At 38.3% G+C, this 18,593-nt stretch overlaps 1 protein-coding gene across 3 annotated transcripts in view; it reads left to right on the top strand.

Annotated features, from left to right (window-relative positions):
* The window catches only part of IQCH (IQ motif containing H), a 188,010-nt gene that overhangs the window by 20,358 nt on the left and 149,059 nt on the right, over window positions 1-18,593 (top strand). For 2 of the 3 annotated variants that reach the window (XR_004423233.1, XM_033108542.1), the window contains exon 4: window positions 7,339-7,450. The exons of the other annotated variant lie outside the window; for it this stretch is intronic. Coding sequence is in view for 1 of the 2 variants with exons in the window: in XM_033108542.1 (XP_032964433.1) it covers window positions 7,339-7,450 (112 nt within the window). In the remaining variant the exon portion in view is untranslated. The remainder of the gene's footprint in view (window positions 1-7,338; window positions 7,451-18,593) is intronic. 3 annotated transcript variants of the gene reach the window in all.

Genomic DNA, 18,593 nt, shown 5'->3' with positions numbered 1-18,593 from the left:
TATATAGTATCATGCCATCTGCATATAATGACAATTTTACTTCCTCCTTACCGATTTGGATGATTTCTTTTTCTTGTCTGATTGCTGTGGCTAGAACTTCCAGCACTATGTTGAATAGAAGTGGAGAAAGTGGGCAACCTTGCCTTGTTACTGATCTTAGGGGGAATGGTTTTAGCTTTTCCCCATTGAGTATGATGTTAGCTGTGGGATTATCACATATGGCCTTTATTACGTTGAGATATGATCCCTCTATTCCCACTTTCTTATCAAATGCTTTTTCTGCATTTATCGATATGATCATGTGCTTTTATTTTTCATTTTGTTAATGTGGTGTATCACATTAATTGATTTGCGGATGTTGAACCACCCTTACATACCAGGGATAAATCCCACTTGATCATGGTGTATGATCTTTTTAATGTATTGCTGAATTCTGTTCGTTAATATTTTGTTGAGGGTTTTTGCATCTATGTTCATTAGAGATATCGGCCTGTAGTTTTGTTTTTTTGTGGTGTCTTTGTCTGATTTTGGGATCAGGGTGATAGTGGCTTCATAAAAAGTGTTTGGGAGTCTTCCCTCCTTCTGGGTTTTTTGGAAGAGCTTGTGGAGAATAGATGATAATTCTTTTTTGAACGTTTTGTAAAATTCACCTGTAAAGCCATCTGGTCCAGGGCTTTTGTTTGTTGGGAGATTGTTGATTACTGATTCAATTTCCCTGGTGGTAATCAGTCTATTCAGGTTTTCTGTTTCTTCTTGAGATAGCCTTGGGAGGTTTTACGCCTCTAGAAAATTGTCCATTTCTTCCAGATTGTCAAATTTGTTGGCATATATTTGCTCATAGTAGTTTCTTAAAATTTTTTGTATTTCTGTGGTGTCTGTTGTCACCACTTCTCCTCTTTCATTTCTGATTTTATTAATTTGGGTCCTCTCTTTTTTTTAATGAGTCTGGCTAAAGGTTTGTTGATTTTGTTTATCTTCTCTAAGAACCAACTCTTGGATTCATTGAACTTTTGTATTGTTTTTCTGGTTTCTATTTCATTTATTTCCGTTCTGATCTTTATTATCTCCTTTCTTGTACTCCCTTTCGGCTTATTTTGCTGTTCTTTTTCCAGATCCCTTAAGTGTGAAGATAAACTGTTGAAAAATTTTTCTTGTTTCTTTAGGTAGGCCTGCAATGCTATGAATTTCCCTCTTAGGACTGCTTTCGGGGCAACCCATAGATTTGGGGTCGTCGTGCTTTCATTTTCGTTTGTCTTGAGATATCTTTTGATTTCTTCCTTGATCTCCTGGTTGACACATTCATTATTTAGTAACATGTCATTCAGCCTCCATGAATTGGTGTGTCTTCCAGTTTTTTTCCTGTAGTTCATTTCTAATTTCATAGCACTGTGGTCAGAGAAGACAACTGGTATGATTTCAGTTTTCTTAAATTTATCAAGACTTGTTTTGTGGCCTAACATGTGGTCTATCTTGGAAAATGTTCCATGTGCGCTTGAGAAGAACGTGTATTCTGTAGCATTGGGGTGAAATGCTCTGAACATATCGATTAAATCCAAGTGGTCCCATGTGTCGTTTAAGGCCATTGTTTCCATATTGATTTTCTGTCTGGAAGACCTGTCCCTTGTTGTCAGAGGTGTGTTGAAGTCCCCTACTATGATAGTGTTACTGTTGATCTCTGTCTTTATGTCAGTCAATACCTGTTTTATATATTTAGGTGCTCTGATGTTGGGTGCATAGATGTTTACTAGGGTTATGTCCTCTTGTCGGATTGATCCCTTTATTATTATATAGTGCCCATCTTTGTCTTTTAATATGTTCTTCATTTTAAAGTCTATTTTGTCAGATATAAGTATTGCAACTCCAGATTTTTTCTCATTTCCATTTGCATGAAATATCTTACTCCAACCCTTCACTTTCAGCCTGTGTGTGTCTTTTGATCTGAGGTGAGTCTCTTGTATACAGCATATATAAGGGTCTTGCTTTCTTATCCACTCAGTCACTTTATGTCTCTTGATTGGAGCATTTAATCTGTTTACATTTAAAGTGATTATTGATAGGTACATAGTTATTGCCATTTTTAAATTTGTAGTTAGATTGTTTTCATCTTTCTTCTATTTACAGAAGTCCTTTTAGTATTTCTTGCAATGCTGGCTTGGTGGTAATAAATTCCTTTAGCTTATTCTTTTCTGGGAAGCTCTTTATCTCTCCATCAACTTTAAATGATAGCCTTGCTGGATAAAGCAATCTAGGTTGTAGGCCTTTGTTTTCCATCACTTTGAGTATCTCCTGCCACTCCCTCTTGGCCTTCAATGTTTCTGTAGAAAAGTCATTTGATAGTTTTATGGGGGTTCCCTTGTATGTAACCCTCTGTGTTTCTCTTGCTGCTTTTAGGATTCTCTCTTTGTCTTTAACCTTTGCCATTTTAACTATAATGTGTCTTGGTGTGGACCTGTTTGGGTTTATCCTGGTTGGAACTCTCTGCACTTCCTGGGCTTGTATGTTGGTTTCCTTCATCAGGTTAGGGAGGTTTTCGGACCTTATTACTTCAAATATGTTCTCGATCCCTTGCTTCCTCTCTTCACCTTCTGGTATTCCTATGATGCGCATGTTGTTGCGCTTGATGTTATCCCAGAGGTCTCTTCAACCACCTTCATTGTTTTTTATTCTTTTTTCTTTCTGTTGTTCTGTTTGGGTGATCTCTGCTAACTTGTCTTCTAAGTTGCTGATTCGATCCTCTGCTTCATCTAACCTGCTGTTAATTCCTTCAAGTGAGTTCTTTATTTCAGTAATTGTGTTCTTTATTTCTAACTGGATGTTCATTATGATTTCTCTATCCTTCCTTATGTCATCTCTAAGCTCCTTAAACATTCTTATCATCAGTGTTCTGAACTCTGTCTCTGATAGGTTGGTTACCTCTGTTTCATTTGGTTCCATTTCTGGAGATTTCCTCTGTTCTTTTATTTGGGACATGTTTCTTTGTTTTCCCATTCTGGCTGACTCTCTGTGTTTGCTTCGATGTATTAGGTAGATCTCCCAGAGTTCTTAGTTCTTGCTGGGTTATCTTATGTAGTATGTGTCCTTTATATTTGACTTGCACTACTTTGTTCTTCTCCTCTGCGTGTGCTCCAAAGGTGACTCTTGCATTGTGTATATTGTCCTGTTAAAGATCTTTAATTGCTTTTCGCTTGTGAGTAGGTGGGGTTAACTCCTAGGCTGACTAGTTGTGAGACGTGGCTCTGCCCACCGCAGGGTGTTTTGTTGCGTGAGGGTTGACCACTTAAATGTGCTTTGGCCTCTATGGGCTCTTGTGCCTGTAGAGAATTCCCTCTGGGTGTGTCACTTGTAGGTCAAACCCAGTAATGCTCTGGTTTGGTCTGGAGTTGGCCTCTGGGTGTGTTGAATCTTGTGCCTCTTAAGCTGGGCCCTGGTGTAGGGCAATTTCAGAACAAAGCAAATCACCAAGCACAACAACAACAACAACAAAGAAAAAAATCAAATACATTCACCTGTAAAAGCAACCGACAACCCCCACTCAACACAGGCAAAGATATCAAAGATATAAAGACAAAACAAAACAAAAAACAAACAAACAAAAAAGCAGCACCAGTCTTGGCTTAAGCCCACCAAGTAATCTCCAGGTTGCCCTCTGCTGTACCAAAGAGTCCTTTGTGTATTGTGCAGGCAGAGCTGGTCACCTGGTGCCCAGAGTGACCTTGGGACTGCAGATTTAAATGCGTGGGGCTGAGGGGTCTGGGTGATAGTTTCTACAAAGTCAATGCAGTTTCTGCCCTTGCCTGCACCTACGCGCACTGAGAGTAGCACCAACAGCCCTGTGTCCAGTTCTCCGGAGTCTTAGGGCACTTCTTCTGTGTGTGTGTGTGTGTGTGTGTGTGTGTATGTGTGTGTGTGTGTGTGTGTGTATGTGGCGGGCAGGAGATTTCTGAGCTGCTGAAAGCCCAGAGCTGCGTCTGCTGCCTACTGCTGATCCCTGGCTGTGCCTCCGCAGTTGTAATTGCCCTGCCCTAGGCAGGCCAGAAAGGGTGTGGCTGGGGATAGAGGGGTCTTCTCTCTCCCAGCCGTGTCACACTCCTCCCGCAGGCCAGAAAAGGTGATGGCTGGGAGTGGAGGAGTCTTTTCTCTCCTAGCCCAGCAAAAATCACACACTTCCCAGCCTCTGAGCACTAAGGCTCCTCTGTAGTAGTAATCTGACACTACTCCTCAGTTCAGGGGCCAGTTTAAATCTCTGGAAGGGCTGGGGCAGGGTTGGAAGGGGGGGTCAGGGGGGAGGGGCCCAGGTATGGAGTTTGTGTCCTTTGTCCGACCTAGGTCCCATTGGCTGCCCCCTCGGTGGGAGAGATCAGCTGTGGGACTCAGGGAAAGAGCCCACCTCCTGGCTTTTGTGTTCTCTGTTCCTTCCTGGGATCCCCTGCGTCTCTGCAGCTGTGGATGCCGTGGGCGTTTCCACCGCCGCAGATGCGGGCCGCATTTTCACAGCTGCAGATGCGGGCCGGGTTTCCACCGCCACAGATGTGGGCCTCATCCCCACAGCCGCAGATGCGGGCCGGGTTTCCACCGCCACAGATGTGGGCCTCATCCCCACAGCCGCAGATACGGGCCGGGTTTCCACCGCCACAGATGTGGGCCTCATCCCCACAGCCGCAGATACGGACCGGGTTTCCACCGCCACAGATGTGGGCCTCATCCCCACAGCCGCAGATGCAGGCCGCGTCTCCTCTCCGCTCCCTTCCCTCTTCCCCTGCTCGCCCAATTTGCCCACCTTCAAGTAATCCTTGCATGAGCCTCTTAGCTGTTCTGCACGATGAGCAGAGAGTCCTTTGATGGGTTATAGATGTCCTGTTTGTGATAAGATCCGGAGGAGAACTCAAAAAGTGCGCCCTGCTGCCGCCATTCCTATGACGTCACCCCCTCCCCTTCACTTTTGAAAGATAATTTTGCTGGATACAGAATTCCAGGTTAGTGGGTTTTTTTCTTTCCACTGTTCAAATATTTCATCTAGTCTCTTTTAGTTTGCATGGTTTATGAAGAAAAGCTTAATATAATTCTTATCCTTGTTCTTCCATAGGTAAGGTATTTTTTCTTTTCTGTATTCTTTCAAGATTTTCCCTTTGTCTTTGGTTCCATAGTTTTAATATGATATGTCTAGGTGTAGGTTTTTAGACATTTATCCCACTTCGCATTTTCTGAACTTACTAGATCTGTGGTTTAGTGTGTGTCGTTAATTTTGGAAAATTCTCAGCCATTATTTCTCAAATATTTCTTCTAGTCCTTTCTTCTTTTTCTGATATTCTCATTACGAATATGTTATACCTTTTAAAATTGTGCCATAGTTCCTGGACATTCTGTTCTGCTTTGTTCATTCTTTTCTTGTCTTTGCATTTCAGTTTTGGAGTTTATATTAACATTTCTTCAAGCTCACGGATTCTTTCTTTGGCCATGTCCAATCTATTGATAAACCCATCAAAGGCATTCTTTATTTATTATAGTATTTTTGATTTCTAGCATTTTCTTTTGTTTCTTTCTTAGAGTTTCCATCTCTCTGTTTCTATTACCCATCTGTTTTTGCATGTTGTCCATGTCTTCCACTTGAGCCCTTAGTATATTAATCATAGTTATTTTAAATTCCTGGTCTGATAATTCCCAAATCTCTGTTATATCCATATCTGATTCTAATGCTTGCTTTGTCTCTTCAGACTATTTTGTTCTAGACTTTTAGCATGCCTTGTCATTTTTTTTATTGATGTATTAAGTAATATCTGTCTCAGAGTTGTGCTGTTTACTATTTGCTGTAACTGTAAGTGTCTGAGGCCTCAATTTCCTCCATTGTCTGTTTTGTCTCCCCTGTTGTCTTTGGGTTTCCCTAGAAATTCCTTCCAAAATAGTCTGAGTCTTGCAGTTCTTCCATGTGTAGTCCTCTGTTTTGCAGAGGCTCTACAGATGTAATCTGTTGGAGAGAAGCATTTGATAATCCTATGATTAGGTCTCAGTTTTTTTGTGGGTCTGTGTCGCTGGACTGTTACCTTCACATGTTTTTCTCAGCATTTTCCCCCTTAGGTTAGACAGGAAGACTAGAGGAGGCTGGAGTTAGCTAATTGACCTTCTTCAGGTCACACAAGGCTTTAGTAAAATAGTTTTCCTTGAGAGCTTGCCTTCATTACAGAGAACAAAGAACAAAACTCTCTGGGGGTATTTTGAAATGGTTTCTTTTCCCTCCTCCATGCCGGTAGAAGAAGGGGATTTTTCTCTGACCTTTATTGTGAGAACATGGTGGGGCTCCTGGAGGTAAAACTCATGAAAATACGGGGCCCCTCTAAGACTTGGCCTCTCAGAGTTTTTAACCTTCAAACTCAGCCACGTTGAGCCTCCAGTGATTCATGGATAGAGTTTAAGAGCCCTTGACGGTATTGGCTCCAGCAGCAGGCTTCTGCTCTAAGCCTTTATTCGCCTCTCTCTCCAGTTTTCAGGGCAGCAGTTCTCCCTGTGATCTAAATTCTCTGATGGATCCAAGAAGAGTTGTTTTTTGATATCTTCATATTTTTTCTTTGTTGTAAGGTTGGGAGTGATTACCTCCAAGCTCTTCACATATTGAGGTGGAACAAGAAGTCCACAAATTGTTTTCTAATAAAAATTTACCAAAATGGGCATCACCACAGAATCAAGAGATTGAGTCATTGGTGATTAAGTTTTATTGATCTTAATTACATTGACCATTTTAAAGAACTGGAATCTGCTTTCAAATGAAAAGTTTTGAGATATGCATATACTCATTTTTACAACTTTATTTTGTTTTACATTGCTCTCCCATGGAACTGATTAATAAGGAAGACCTTTAACCACCTTTGATCCTTAAATCTTTGCAATCATATAAAATAGTAGAGGTTTAAAGGATGTAAGTATAAACTGCCTAGTGACCAGCATTTTGAATATATTTAACATTGGCTACCCTGTGATTTGGTTTTATTAAACAAAATACAGCCTATTATATATTTTTTTACCAACAAATGTTTTATAGTGTAGTAATTCTGTCAATTGCGAGTCATATACACGTAAACTCAGCCAGAGATAGAGCTTTCTATTAATGCTTTAATGATCATTATCAGACTTGGACGTTTTTATGCTTAATGAACAAGTACAGTTTTTTTTCTTACAAATATAGTTTTATAGTGGTAAAAATGCTAAAGATTGGTCTAATTTATTGTAATTACCAATAGAATATTTCCTGTAAAATCTAATTTAACTAAGGCGCATTGTTTTTAAATTGCAAGTTGTGAGGCTTTTAAGATAGCAAATTTGATTTTAAATTCTTTCTTTTCCCCTTAGGTTGCTTCCAGCTGTACTTGATCAGAAATCATTTATTTTCCCTCCGGAATCTGAGTGTAAACTTTGGCAACCCCAGCACAGTACATTTCCACATGCTTTTCCAAGAATAAAGGTAGAAATAGAGAAACCATAGAGACAGACTGTGGATTAGTGGTTGCTATAGGCTGGGAGGAGGGGAGAATGAGGAGTGGCATCTAACGCGTATCAAGTGTTTTTGGGGGATGATGAAAATGTTTTGGAATTAGACTGTAGTGATGGCTACACAACTCTGTGAATCTACGAAACACCATTGAATTATACACTTTTAAAAGGGTGAGTTTAAGGTGTATGAATTATATCTCAATAAAGCTGTTAGAGAACAATTTTAAGAGCAAAAGTAGGAAATTTGCTTTATATCTAAATGAGAAAACATGTCATTGTTTTTTTATGGCACGGTCAATTTCTATGGCAAAAGAGCTTTGTTCAGAAAGCAAAGTAAATCAAAACAGAATGCCTTCAAATTTTTAAACAGAGCCCTAGAAGGAAAGTTTCCAGGTGGCAAGGAATAGAGCTCAAGAGGTTTCTGACTTTGCCTCCTTGGAGTGTTCTTTCAGTTTGATTCCTGTTCCCTCCCTGATTCCCCCAAAGTAGTAATAGCTCACCTCTTTTGGGTACCAGGTATTGTTGTCAGTGCTTTGGTAATATTAACTGCTTAACCTTCAGAATGATCCTAGAAGGAGGCGTTATTGTTATCTTCATTTTATTAATGAAGAAACCAAGGTACAGAATGTTAAAGAAGTTGGCCAAGACAACACAGCTAGTAAATGGCAGAGCCAGGATTATGGACCCAGAAATATGAGGATCCAGAGCTGTCCTTTTAACCACCATGGTGCCCTTTTAAAAATATTAGCTTCATTGAGATATAATTTATATACTATAACATTCACCCTTTTTAAAGGTGTTCGATTCAGTGGTTTTTAGTGTATTCAGAGTTGTACCGCCAACACATGGTACCCTTTTCATAACTGTTTATGTTAGCCTGTATTTTTCCTTCATCACACTTGCCACAATTTGTAATGAGATATTGAATTGTATGATTTTTAAAAAATGTCCATCTTCCCACTGGATTATAAGCTTAGTGAGGGCAGGATTCATGTCAGTTTGTTCATTGCTATTTAATGGCAGGGGACTCGCAACAAATGTTTGTTGAATGAATAAGTGAAACCACCACAGTGACTTCTCATCCCCATATAAAATATCATAAGTCCAGGCTCCTCTGCACTCCCAAAGCAGCCTGCTCTGACTTTTGTCATTGTATTTGTCACATTGGGTTCGTTCAGCCATTCTCTTACTGTGTGCCAAGGACTATTAAAGGCATGCTGGGGTGAAGAATTCAGACCTGGTCCCTGCTCTTGTAGAGCTTACATTCCATTAGGTTGGTGCAAAAGTAATTGCGGTTTTGTCTTTATTTTTAACCTTTTAAACCACAATTACTTTTGTACCAGCCTAATAGTTGTGGGGAGACAGATTATCAATAAGAAAATACCAGGTGATAATAAAGGCTTTAATGAAGATAAAAGAGAATGCTGTGCTGAAGGGAGCTTAAACTTCTCACCTTCCTAACTATTAAGTATCTGCTTCAGTTAAATTTTTGTTATTTTGCCAAAAAAGTCTCAGGAGCACCCCAGTTGCCTTCAAGTGCAATATTGGAGGTCTCTGGTTTATAAGGACAATGAAATAAAATATCAGAAATTATGACTGGTGGAGAATGGGTAGTTGCTATTATTATTCCAGAACAAAATAAAACCATGGCCAGAAGTTTATTTTTCCCAAAGAGTTCTGAATCCTCGCAAATGATTATAAAGATAAGGAATCTTATGTGCTGAGTATAACCTCCAGGTTCTTTTAAATGCTGTGAGCATGGGTGAGCTTCATTTAGAAAGGGGCAAGGACTATTTCACATCCTGATTTTATCTCCAGGGCCTGGATCCCTATTGGTATTTTATTTCTAATATCATTGACATCTACTTAAAAATGCATAACCGCTGACACAAAAGAGCCCTAATTTTGCATTGTAAAGTCAATGACAAACAGTGCTGTTTTGCCAGCTGTTCTGGCAAGCTTACCACACCAACTTAAAAGCTTGTATTATTAAGTAGTTGTGAAATCCAACTGGGATATTACCATCTTTAATTGCCCACAGCCAAACTTTTAAACTAGGTAAACCCCAGTTACTTCTGTAAGCTCTCCTTATCCAAAGTGGATAGCTGTTTTTGGAATTCCATTTTACACCAAAAACTTAAAAGACAAACCATTAGGAATTGCTCAATTGAAATTAAGAATCATAATTAAGAATTGTTTATTAATTTTCTTTTACATTTGAAAAAGCCATATTCTGATGGCTTTTCTTTATAGTACATCTTAGCTCCCAATCAACACCAACCCAACCTCTCTTTGGGGCACCTTGGGCTCATGTACTCATAATAGTCAAGGAAAGGGTTTGAAATAAAAACAACCAAAGATGGGGCAACCGGATGGCTCAGTTGGTTAGAGCGCAGGCTCTCAACAACAAGGTTGCCAGTTCAATTCCCGCGTGGGATGGTGGGCTGTGCCCCTTGCAATTAAAGATTGAAAACCGCAACTGGACTTGGAGCTGAGCAGCGCCCTCCACAACTAGACTGAAGGACAACGACTTGGAGCTGATGGGCCCTGGAGAAACAGACTGTTCCCCAATATTCCCCAATTAAAAAAAAAAATTACTTTAAAAAAAACAACCAAAGATAAAGAAGAGGGAGGAAGAGAAGGAGAAAGCTTATATATTGGCCAAGAGTGTATTTGATTTCCTTGTTGTGTCTGGCAAGCTAGGTCTAAAGGCAATTTCAAATAGAAATTTCTAAACTATATTTAGATCAAAGGACCAACTTAGAAGCATGATATAGTTGATGTGTGTGTGGGACAGGGAAAATAAAGCCATCTCAGTGCTTGCGAGTTATTCCCAATACTAATTCCATAAAAATGGATGCTCTATCAATCAAACAAACAACTCTTGTGATTTAATATGATCAACCATGTGTCTTAGATTGGAAGAATCTTAATATTGTGAATTGAGATCTAATTGAGAAAATGATTTCCAAAATTTGATCAAAACTAAAGTTTTGAGGATTTTTGACAGGATGAGGACTAATATGGTGAAAGACGGAAAAAGTCAAGGCAAGTGAGGCTTGCTTCACAGATTTTCACTGTGACTTATACCTCACGTAACATCAGCATGGAAAATTTTGCTCATAAGATGGCAGTTGGATTTTACAGAACAGAGTAGAGAGAAGAGAAGGCCGACAATAAGCCAATCACTGTGAGCTATGTCTTCTCATTAGAATGTAAGCTGCATGAGAGCAGTGACTTTTTAAAAATATATTTCTCTTTCTCCATAGCTTTCTAAAAACCTTTTTTATTATAAACATATTTAAATAAACCAAGAATAGTATATGAGTAACCATTTCTCCTTCAACCTAGATTTAACAATTGTTAACCTATTTTTCACTGAAGTGTTTTAAAACAGAGACCTAATGACTATCAAACCCCTTAATGCTTTAACATGCATCTTTAAAAATAAACATATTCCTGTTTACCCACAATACCATTATCACACCTTAAAAAGTTAACAATAATTCTTGAATATAATACCCAGCTGATACTCAGATTTTCCTAATTATCCCCCAAATGGCTTCCACTGCTCTTTTATCCAGACCTGGATAGACCAAGAGTTATCCATTGCATTTGATTATTTATTTTCTTAACATCTCTATTAATCTAAAGCAGAGACACTCTGCTTTGTTTGTTGTTGTAAGCAGTGCCTAGATAGCACCCAGCCTAGAGTATTAGAAGTATGGGTTCCCATCCTGGCCCTACCACTTACTACCTGTACTGTGGCAAGTCACTTAACCTCTGTGCCTCAGTTTCTCATCTGCAAGCTACGCATAATGATAGTACCTACCTACCTCATAGGGCTGTTGTAAGGATAAATGAGTTAAGACGTGTAATTGCTTATAACAGTGCCCCATATGTGGTGAGTGGTATTTAAGTGTTAATTCTTCTTATGATTTGTTGAAGAATACTGGTCAACCTCTATTATGCACCTAATAGAAACATGCCAGGCACTATTTTAGGTATCAGCCAAACTCCTCTGCTCTCATGCAGCTTACATTCTAGTTGGTGTGGGGGTAGGCATTAGGAAAACAAAAAACAATTTGAAAAGTAAATATATATAGTATGTTAGTTGGTGAAAGACAAGCTGCGGGAGAAAGGGGTGTTGGGATTGTCTCACCTATAAGGTGACAGTTGAACAGAAATCTGGTGGGTGTGACAGAGCAAGTCACTTGGCTATTTGGAAGAAGAGCATCCAGGCAGAGGAAGAAGAATGTGCAAAGGAGTGTGAAGGGCAAGTAAGTTGGAGAGGGGTGGGCGAGGAGGAGAGAGGAGGAAAAATAGGAGGGCCAGATCATGGAGCCCACGGTGAAGACTGCGGCTGTTACTCTGAGTGAGATGGGAAGCCAGGAGGATTTTCACCAGAGAACCAATATAATCTGATTTGCAATTTGAAAGGGTCACTTTGGCTGCTGTGGTGAAAATATGTCAGAGGACAAGGGCAGAAGCAGGGAGACCATTTAGGAGCCTGTGTTGGCCATGATGAAATCATGTCTCATCCTCACAACATTTTGAGGGAAGGAATTATTGTTATTCCCATATTACAGATGAGGAAACTGAGGATGAGAAATGATATTAATTTAAAATTAAATAATCAGAGAACTGGGATTCAAACTCAGGTCTATTTGACCTCAAAGTCCTGGCTTTTCCTCACAACTATGAAAAATACAAAAATTTTAGCTCCCTTCCTGTGTTTGCCACAAAGAAATTTACAACTAAACAAAACAAAACAAAACAAAAAAAACCCCAGCAGAACAGATTCATGATTTTGTCCACAAATGGCTCTCACTATCCCCAGAATTATCCTCAGATTTTTCCCTTTAAACTGTCCCAACGAAATTTCTCAGTGCAATGCTCCTGATAAAAGCGACCTTTTTCTTTCTGATTTGTTGCAGTAATACTAATGTGGCAATTATGAAGCCACATTAGAATTATGGATAATACATTACAATACTCTATCATATGCAATACTGTTTTACTGTAATTGGTTCCCATTCAATTGGTTTACATAAACACTTTAAAGAGCTTTATACTTTACATTGTACATAAGTCATAGCTAATGGAACAGATGATTAAGCATGGTATGTAGGGTTATGTCTATAAAAACTGGGCATCAAAAATAGGCCCTGAGGACAATATCTTCTAATAACATTATTTCCAGGAGAAGATTCAATTAACTACAGATTTTTGACTCATAGCACCCTTTCCAGAAGCCTCATAGTTACTAGTTACTGTGGTGGCAAAGATTACCTGAATTTTGTTACATGGCATTCCATGCTTCTGTAACATTTCAAAGGTGGCATCTGAAATTTCTCGTGCCTTTCTTGCTGGTTTACCAGGAGATGCTACCTTCTGGTCATGCAGGAGAGTCATCGTTCCCTGGCTCTGAACTCACGCGATTAGTGGCAGCAAAGGAAGGGATGTCATGGAGTTAGTAATTGGCCCGTGTGCCATACAGATCGGAATGCCTCTTTGGGCACACGAGTGCTATGGATCTGATGATTGTGGCATTGTGGCATATGGTAAGAATAACACAAACAGAGTATTACCAAGTATGTCTTTCATCACGTGTTATTTCATTTCCTCAAATATTTTCATCTCAATGCTACTGTGTGCTCTGCGCCGGAGATGTAAATATCAGTGCTGTATGAACTCACATTCTGTAGACAGGCATTTTACAGGTAGTATGGTGAGTGCAGTAATAGCAGTTTGGGGAACAAAATGCTCTCTCTGGAAGGGCTAAGGGTGTATACCTAACGCCTGGGCTTTGTTCTAACAGTAAGTACATCCAGTCTGTCTCAGGCACACGGTCTCTGACCGCCGTGTCCTAGCCTGCCAGCTCGCGTGATATGCTCTTCTAACAATTCTTCAACACTGTAAGGACCTCCAACAGTGTTGGCCCTCATTATTTCACTATTTATCACTTTTGTCTATTATCCTTTTCCTCCTGAGCTAGATTAGATTACGTGCTTGTGGCAGAAATTGTCAGTTCCCTGGACTGAGGCTGTGATGGTTGGACCTCGAGCAGCTATGTTAGACTAGAAGGACGAGGCCCATACATTAGGGACAGCAGAATGCTAAGCTGGAAGGAGCCTGGCTCCTAGCAACTTCATGGACTTCCAAAGTAACTCTGAACAGCCTATCTCTGGAATTCATACACATGAAAGGAGTCAGTTTTGTCTTATTTAGACAATATTTTTCCAGTTTTTAGTTATGTGCAGAGAGAGTTAATCCTAACCTTCCCATTATCAAATTTATCAATTGTTCTGCCTGGATTTATACATGATGACTTCTCCCTTGTCATAAGGGAAGAAGTGCGCCTTCCCATGTTAAGGTCAGCATCTTATTAAGGCCTTAGCTTTTGCAGCTCTCCCCGCATTAATTGTTAATTTCTCACTCTTCAGTCATTCCCAGATCTTTGCATGACTACAGGTCTCAGTATAATTGTCATCTCTTCCAAGAGGCTGTCCTTGACGACTATATCTAAGGTATTCTCTATCCTATTATCCTGTGTATTTTATTTAGAGCACTTATGGCAGTCTGGAATTAGGAAGGGGCCAGCTTATGCCACCCTAAGGAAAACTATTAGAGGATTTTAGAGTTCAGAGATATATTTCAATTAGTGATCAGAGGCTCAGTCACTCTGGAGGTCATGCAGAGGATGGACTATAGGCAAGGAGATCCATCTTAGAGGCCATTACAGAGGTCTACATAATAATCAATGAGGGCATTGACCAAAGCAGTGCCGGTGGGTATTAGAGAGAGAGTGAGGGATCTGATAGAGAGACAGGAAGTTGAATTAAGAGTGTATCAACTAACATTTCTTAACGTGGCAGCATGTTATCATGGAAAGAGACTGGAGACAGAGACATAAATCAAGTCCTAACTCCCCACATGTGGCTTGCATGACTTTGAGAATTCACTTAACCAGTGATCTTCATTGGTAAAATAGTGATACTACCACATACTCCCTTATCATTTTAACGACTGAAATAAATCAGGCAGATTATGACAACACTCCCCTACCATGTGCCTGGCACAAAATAGGAGCTGAATAAATGTTAGCTCTGTCCCCAAACTTTCTGTTATTTTCCAATTCAATTCCTGTAGGAATCAGAAAACAGTATGAGCACATCTGAATAGTAGTTAGGTCGTAAGGTTTTGTCAACCTGAGGCAGTCAGGTGGCAGCTGGACTGTTTAGGAACGATTTGGAACTAAGTGATACGTGATTGTTGATCCCTGTACACCCCGAGTAGGAAGGAGAGAGGGGATATTTAGCGCATAGAATGTAACAGTTGAAGTAATAATAAAATATGAATAATTACATTTTAATAACACTTTAATTTCAAATATGACTTTTCATTAAGAAAATTTATTTTTGAAATTTAGACACAAAAATAAAATGCAATTCATGTAACCATCACCCAGCTTTCGCAGTTACTACAATTTTACCATTCTTATTTGATCTATTCCCTCTATTGGTTTTGGTGAACTCTTTTAAAGCAAATTCCAGGCATCATATCTTTACTCTTAAATACTTCAGATGAGGATTTAAAAAAAAAAAAAAACATGATCACACCTAACAAATTAAAAAATGCATTTATATTATGTTATTCCCAGTCCATGTTCAGTTTTTCCATTTGTCTTAAAATTGTCTTTCTACTGTTGTTTGTTTGAATCAGGATGTAAACAAGGTCCACACATTGCAGTTGTAACTCATTTTATAGATAGCAGTTTCCCTCGTTTAAAAAAAAAAAGTTATTTATTGGTTGAAGAAACCAGATCATGTTTCATATAGGTTTTTCCCAGAGTCTGGATTTGCCTGAGTGCAATCTTATAGTGTCATTTTACATGTTCCTCTGTCCCTAGTATTTTTTATACTTGTAAGTTAGTCATTTTATCTAGAAGCTTGATCAGATTTAGGTAACATCTTTTTGGATAATTCATAGGCGGTGCTGTGTATTTCCTTTTATAGTAGCACATCAAGAGGCAAATTCTTTTTTCTCTTCTAATGATGTGAAGGTTGATCAGTGAGTGTAAGTATTACCAGCTTGATCTACCCTTCGTAGTTCCCCACTTTTCACCTAATGGTATTAGCAACCATTGATGTTTACTTAAATACATTATTTCATTAGGGATCGCAAAGTGGTGATTTTATAATTCTTTCCTTCTGTACTATCTTTCCTTCTGTACTCGTTTTTATTAGCCTCTATATGTAGAATTTTCCCTTATCAACTCTTTGGTGAATCTTAAAAATAGATTTTCAGTAAAAGCTGGATAGATGCTTGATTCTTTTCATTTATCAACTTTAAGATTTAAATTTATCAATTTAAAGTTTTTTGGGAGATGGGGAAATATTATTAAGAACTTGTAAATTTTTATATATTTGAAGTGTTTCTATCCATTGCAGTCATTATTTTTTGACCAGTACGAGCCCTTTCAAGTTGGCTTCTGAATAGTACTTTATAATCTGCAAGATACTTAGCATCCATTATTAGTCATTTAAACCTCACAAACAGCTCTGTTAAGGTAGGTGTTATTAGCCAGTTTTGTAAATAAAAAATCTAGAGCACAGGGCTTGAACCAGGACTTGGAGTCTTTTGTTCTTCCATTAAATGTAATAATGGTTGAAAGAATCAGAGTGTTAAAAGAGACTGGATTCTTTTTCTTTTTTCTGGTTTTGACATTAAACAGCAGATGTCTTAACCAGTGGGAATATGATATTAAGCAATATACACTTTAGAAGGCATTACTTGTAGCAAACCCTGTTGAGAATAATGTTATGCTGATAATACTGTAACTTAGTAAATAGCCTGTCTCAACTTTGCTTGTGAAGCATTTCAATTTTGATTACTCTGTGTGGGATCTACTGCTCAGATGTATGTCATTTTATGGTTTGCCCATGTCTAGGGAGCTGGCATTACACGCTGCCTAGTGTTTTTAATTCAGAATTTCTTCTAAAAGAAACCCTAGCCTCTTATGTTCAAACCCTAGTTTTAATAGCATAAGCTATTTCCTTCTTATGTAGCTTTGTGGGCATAGTAATAAAATAAATACCACAAAATCACTGATGAGATGAAAATTGAGCTCCCTGCTTCTGTGCAGCCATGTAGGTAAAACAGTAATTGGCTCTGATAATAACTTTTGTTCTTACAAACCAAAGTCTAAATGAGAGTCACATTTGATATATCTGCTTGTAATTACTATCAAAAGGAAAGAATACAAACTTTAGTTTGTTTAGTGACTCCACATAGACCAAATAAATTGATGTCTTTTCTTGACCAATTTAAGGAAAATGTCTGAAATTATTTCTAATATCTATCTTACTGTTGGTAAAGAAAAAAAAGAAAGAAAGAAAGATCATCTTCCAGAGTATGCTTTTCTGCTTAATAGAATGATTAATTTTTTTAAAATCTATAATTTTTTTTCTTGAAACATATTACTGAGTTTCATAATGCAGCTTATGCTTATAAGTATTTTCCTGTACATCTCTATAGATGGTTTGTGAGACAAATTTAGGTTATGAATGTATTTGGTAGTGATTTTCAGTGAAAACGTTTGATATGTTAATATTATTTAAATATAGACTCATTTAATATGTTCTTTAAAGAGAAATTAAATCATGTGTGCTACATATGATTATTTTGGTATACATGTGGTTTGGTTCCAAATAGTAAATATTAGAATAGTAATCATTTTAAAGGATCTTTCCCATTGCTTTAGAAACCAACTAATAAAGAATTGATATTATAACCCTTCATTTCTATTTACATTTCAATTTCTTACCAGAAATACCTGTGTCCAGGGCCACAGAAATGTAAAAATGGGCAGAAAATAACTGAATTTTAACGTTAGTTTTAACAATAATTCTGTATTTGATCATTTCTTTCCTACACCAGTCCAATAGCCACACAAAGTTGATAGAGCATAATAAAACTAAGAAAGCTGCTCTGGTCCACTGAGCCAATAATCCCAGGATTACAAAGTTCTAACAAGGCTTAGACCTGATAGATGAAGCTATTACCATCAATTGTATCTAGAACACAGATGTTTTAAAAACAGCCTAATTACAGAAACCACATCCAGTCAATATAATACATATTAGCAATTTTAGCAATTTCCTGAGCCTTGGTAGAATGGAAATTATTCTCAAAGTTTAATTAAGAAGGAAAAAATTATGTTCAGGTATTAATTTCAATAAAAGAGGCACTCAGCTTCCATGCAAAAACCCCAGAGTAGGAAGGAATAAATGGCTTTCCACAGAAGGAAACGCCATTTATAATTAAGCACAACATTATTTTTGTCACCAAGTGTACTTCAAGGAGAAGGGAATAGATAGGCCTTATTGGCTACCTGTGTCCCTGCACGGGTTAAATAAAGTGGACAGTTGCATGCAGTTATTTGGAGATTTGGTTTAAAAAATGCTATTAAAAAAATAAAAGGAAGGTTTGGAGTCTGTATTAAGAAAAAACTAGACAGCATACATTCTGTGTTTTTGTAGTCTTCCCCTTCTCTTTTGACCTCAGCCCATTTATGAATGCTTCCAATCAAAGAAACAACTGGATCATGAACTAATCTGTCTGGTTCCTACAACCATTTTAACAATTGCATCAGATCACCCTCAGAACTAAGACGCTCAGTTGAAAGGAAATCAGGTATTTTCATTGATCACACCTCCTTTTTAAAAAGTCACAAAATCCACATATTTACGAACCACTTACTTGAAATGTCCAGAATGGGCACATCCAAGAGACAATAGATAAGTAGTTGCCAGGGGCTGGAAGGAGGAGGGACTGGGAAGTGATTGTGAATAGGTATAAGGTTTCTTTCTGGGGTGATGAAAATGTCCTGGATTGAAAGAGAGGTGATGGTTGTACAACTTTGTGAGTCAGCTAAAAACCACTAAATCACACGCTTTGAAAGGAGTGAATTTTATAGTATGTGAATTATGTCACAATAAAAAAGTCACAAGACTTCAAAAACTGTTGGTAACACCATATTTCTTAAGTGTCAGCTTACCTTTTAGCATCAAATCATAGAATGACAAAGCAGGGGTGGGGGGTGTTGGGGG

Source organism: Rhinolophus ferrumequinum, chromosome 6, assembly GCF_004115265.2.
Source record: "Rhinolophus ferrumequinum isolate MPI-CBG mRhiFer1 chromosome 6, mRhiFer1_v1.p, whole genome shotgun sequence".
In the NCBI taxonomy this organism is placed as follows: domain Eukaryota; kingdom Metazoa; phylum Chordata; class Mammalia; order Chiroptera; family Rhinolophidae; genus Rhinolophus; species Rhinolophus ferrumequinum.
This window is presented reverse-complemented; position numbering and strand designations above follow the sequence as displayed.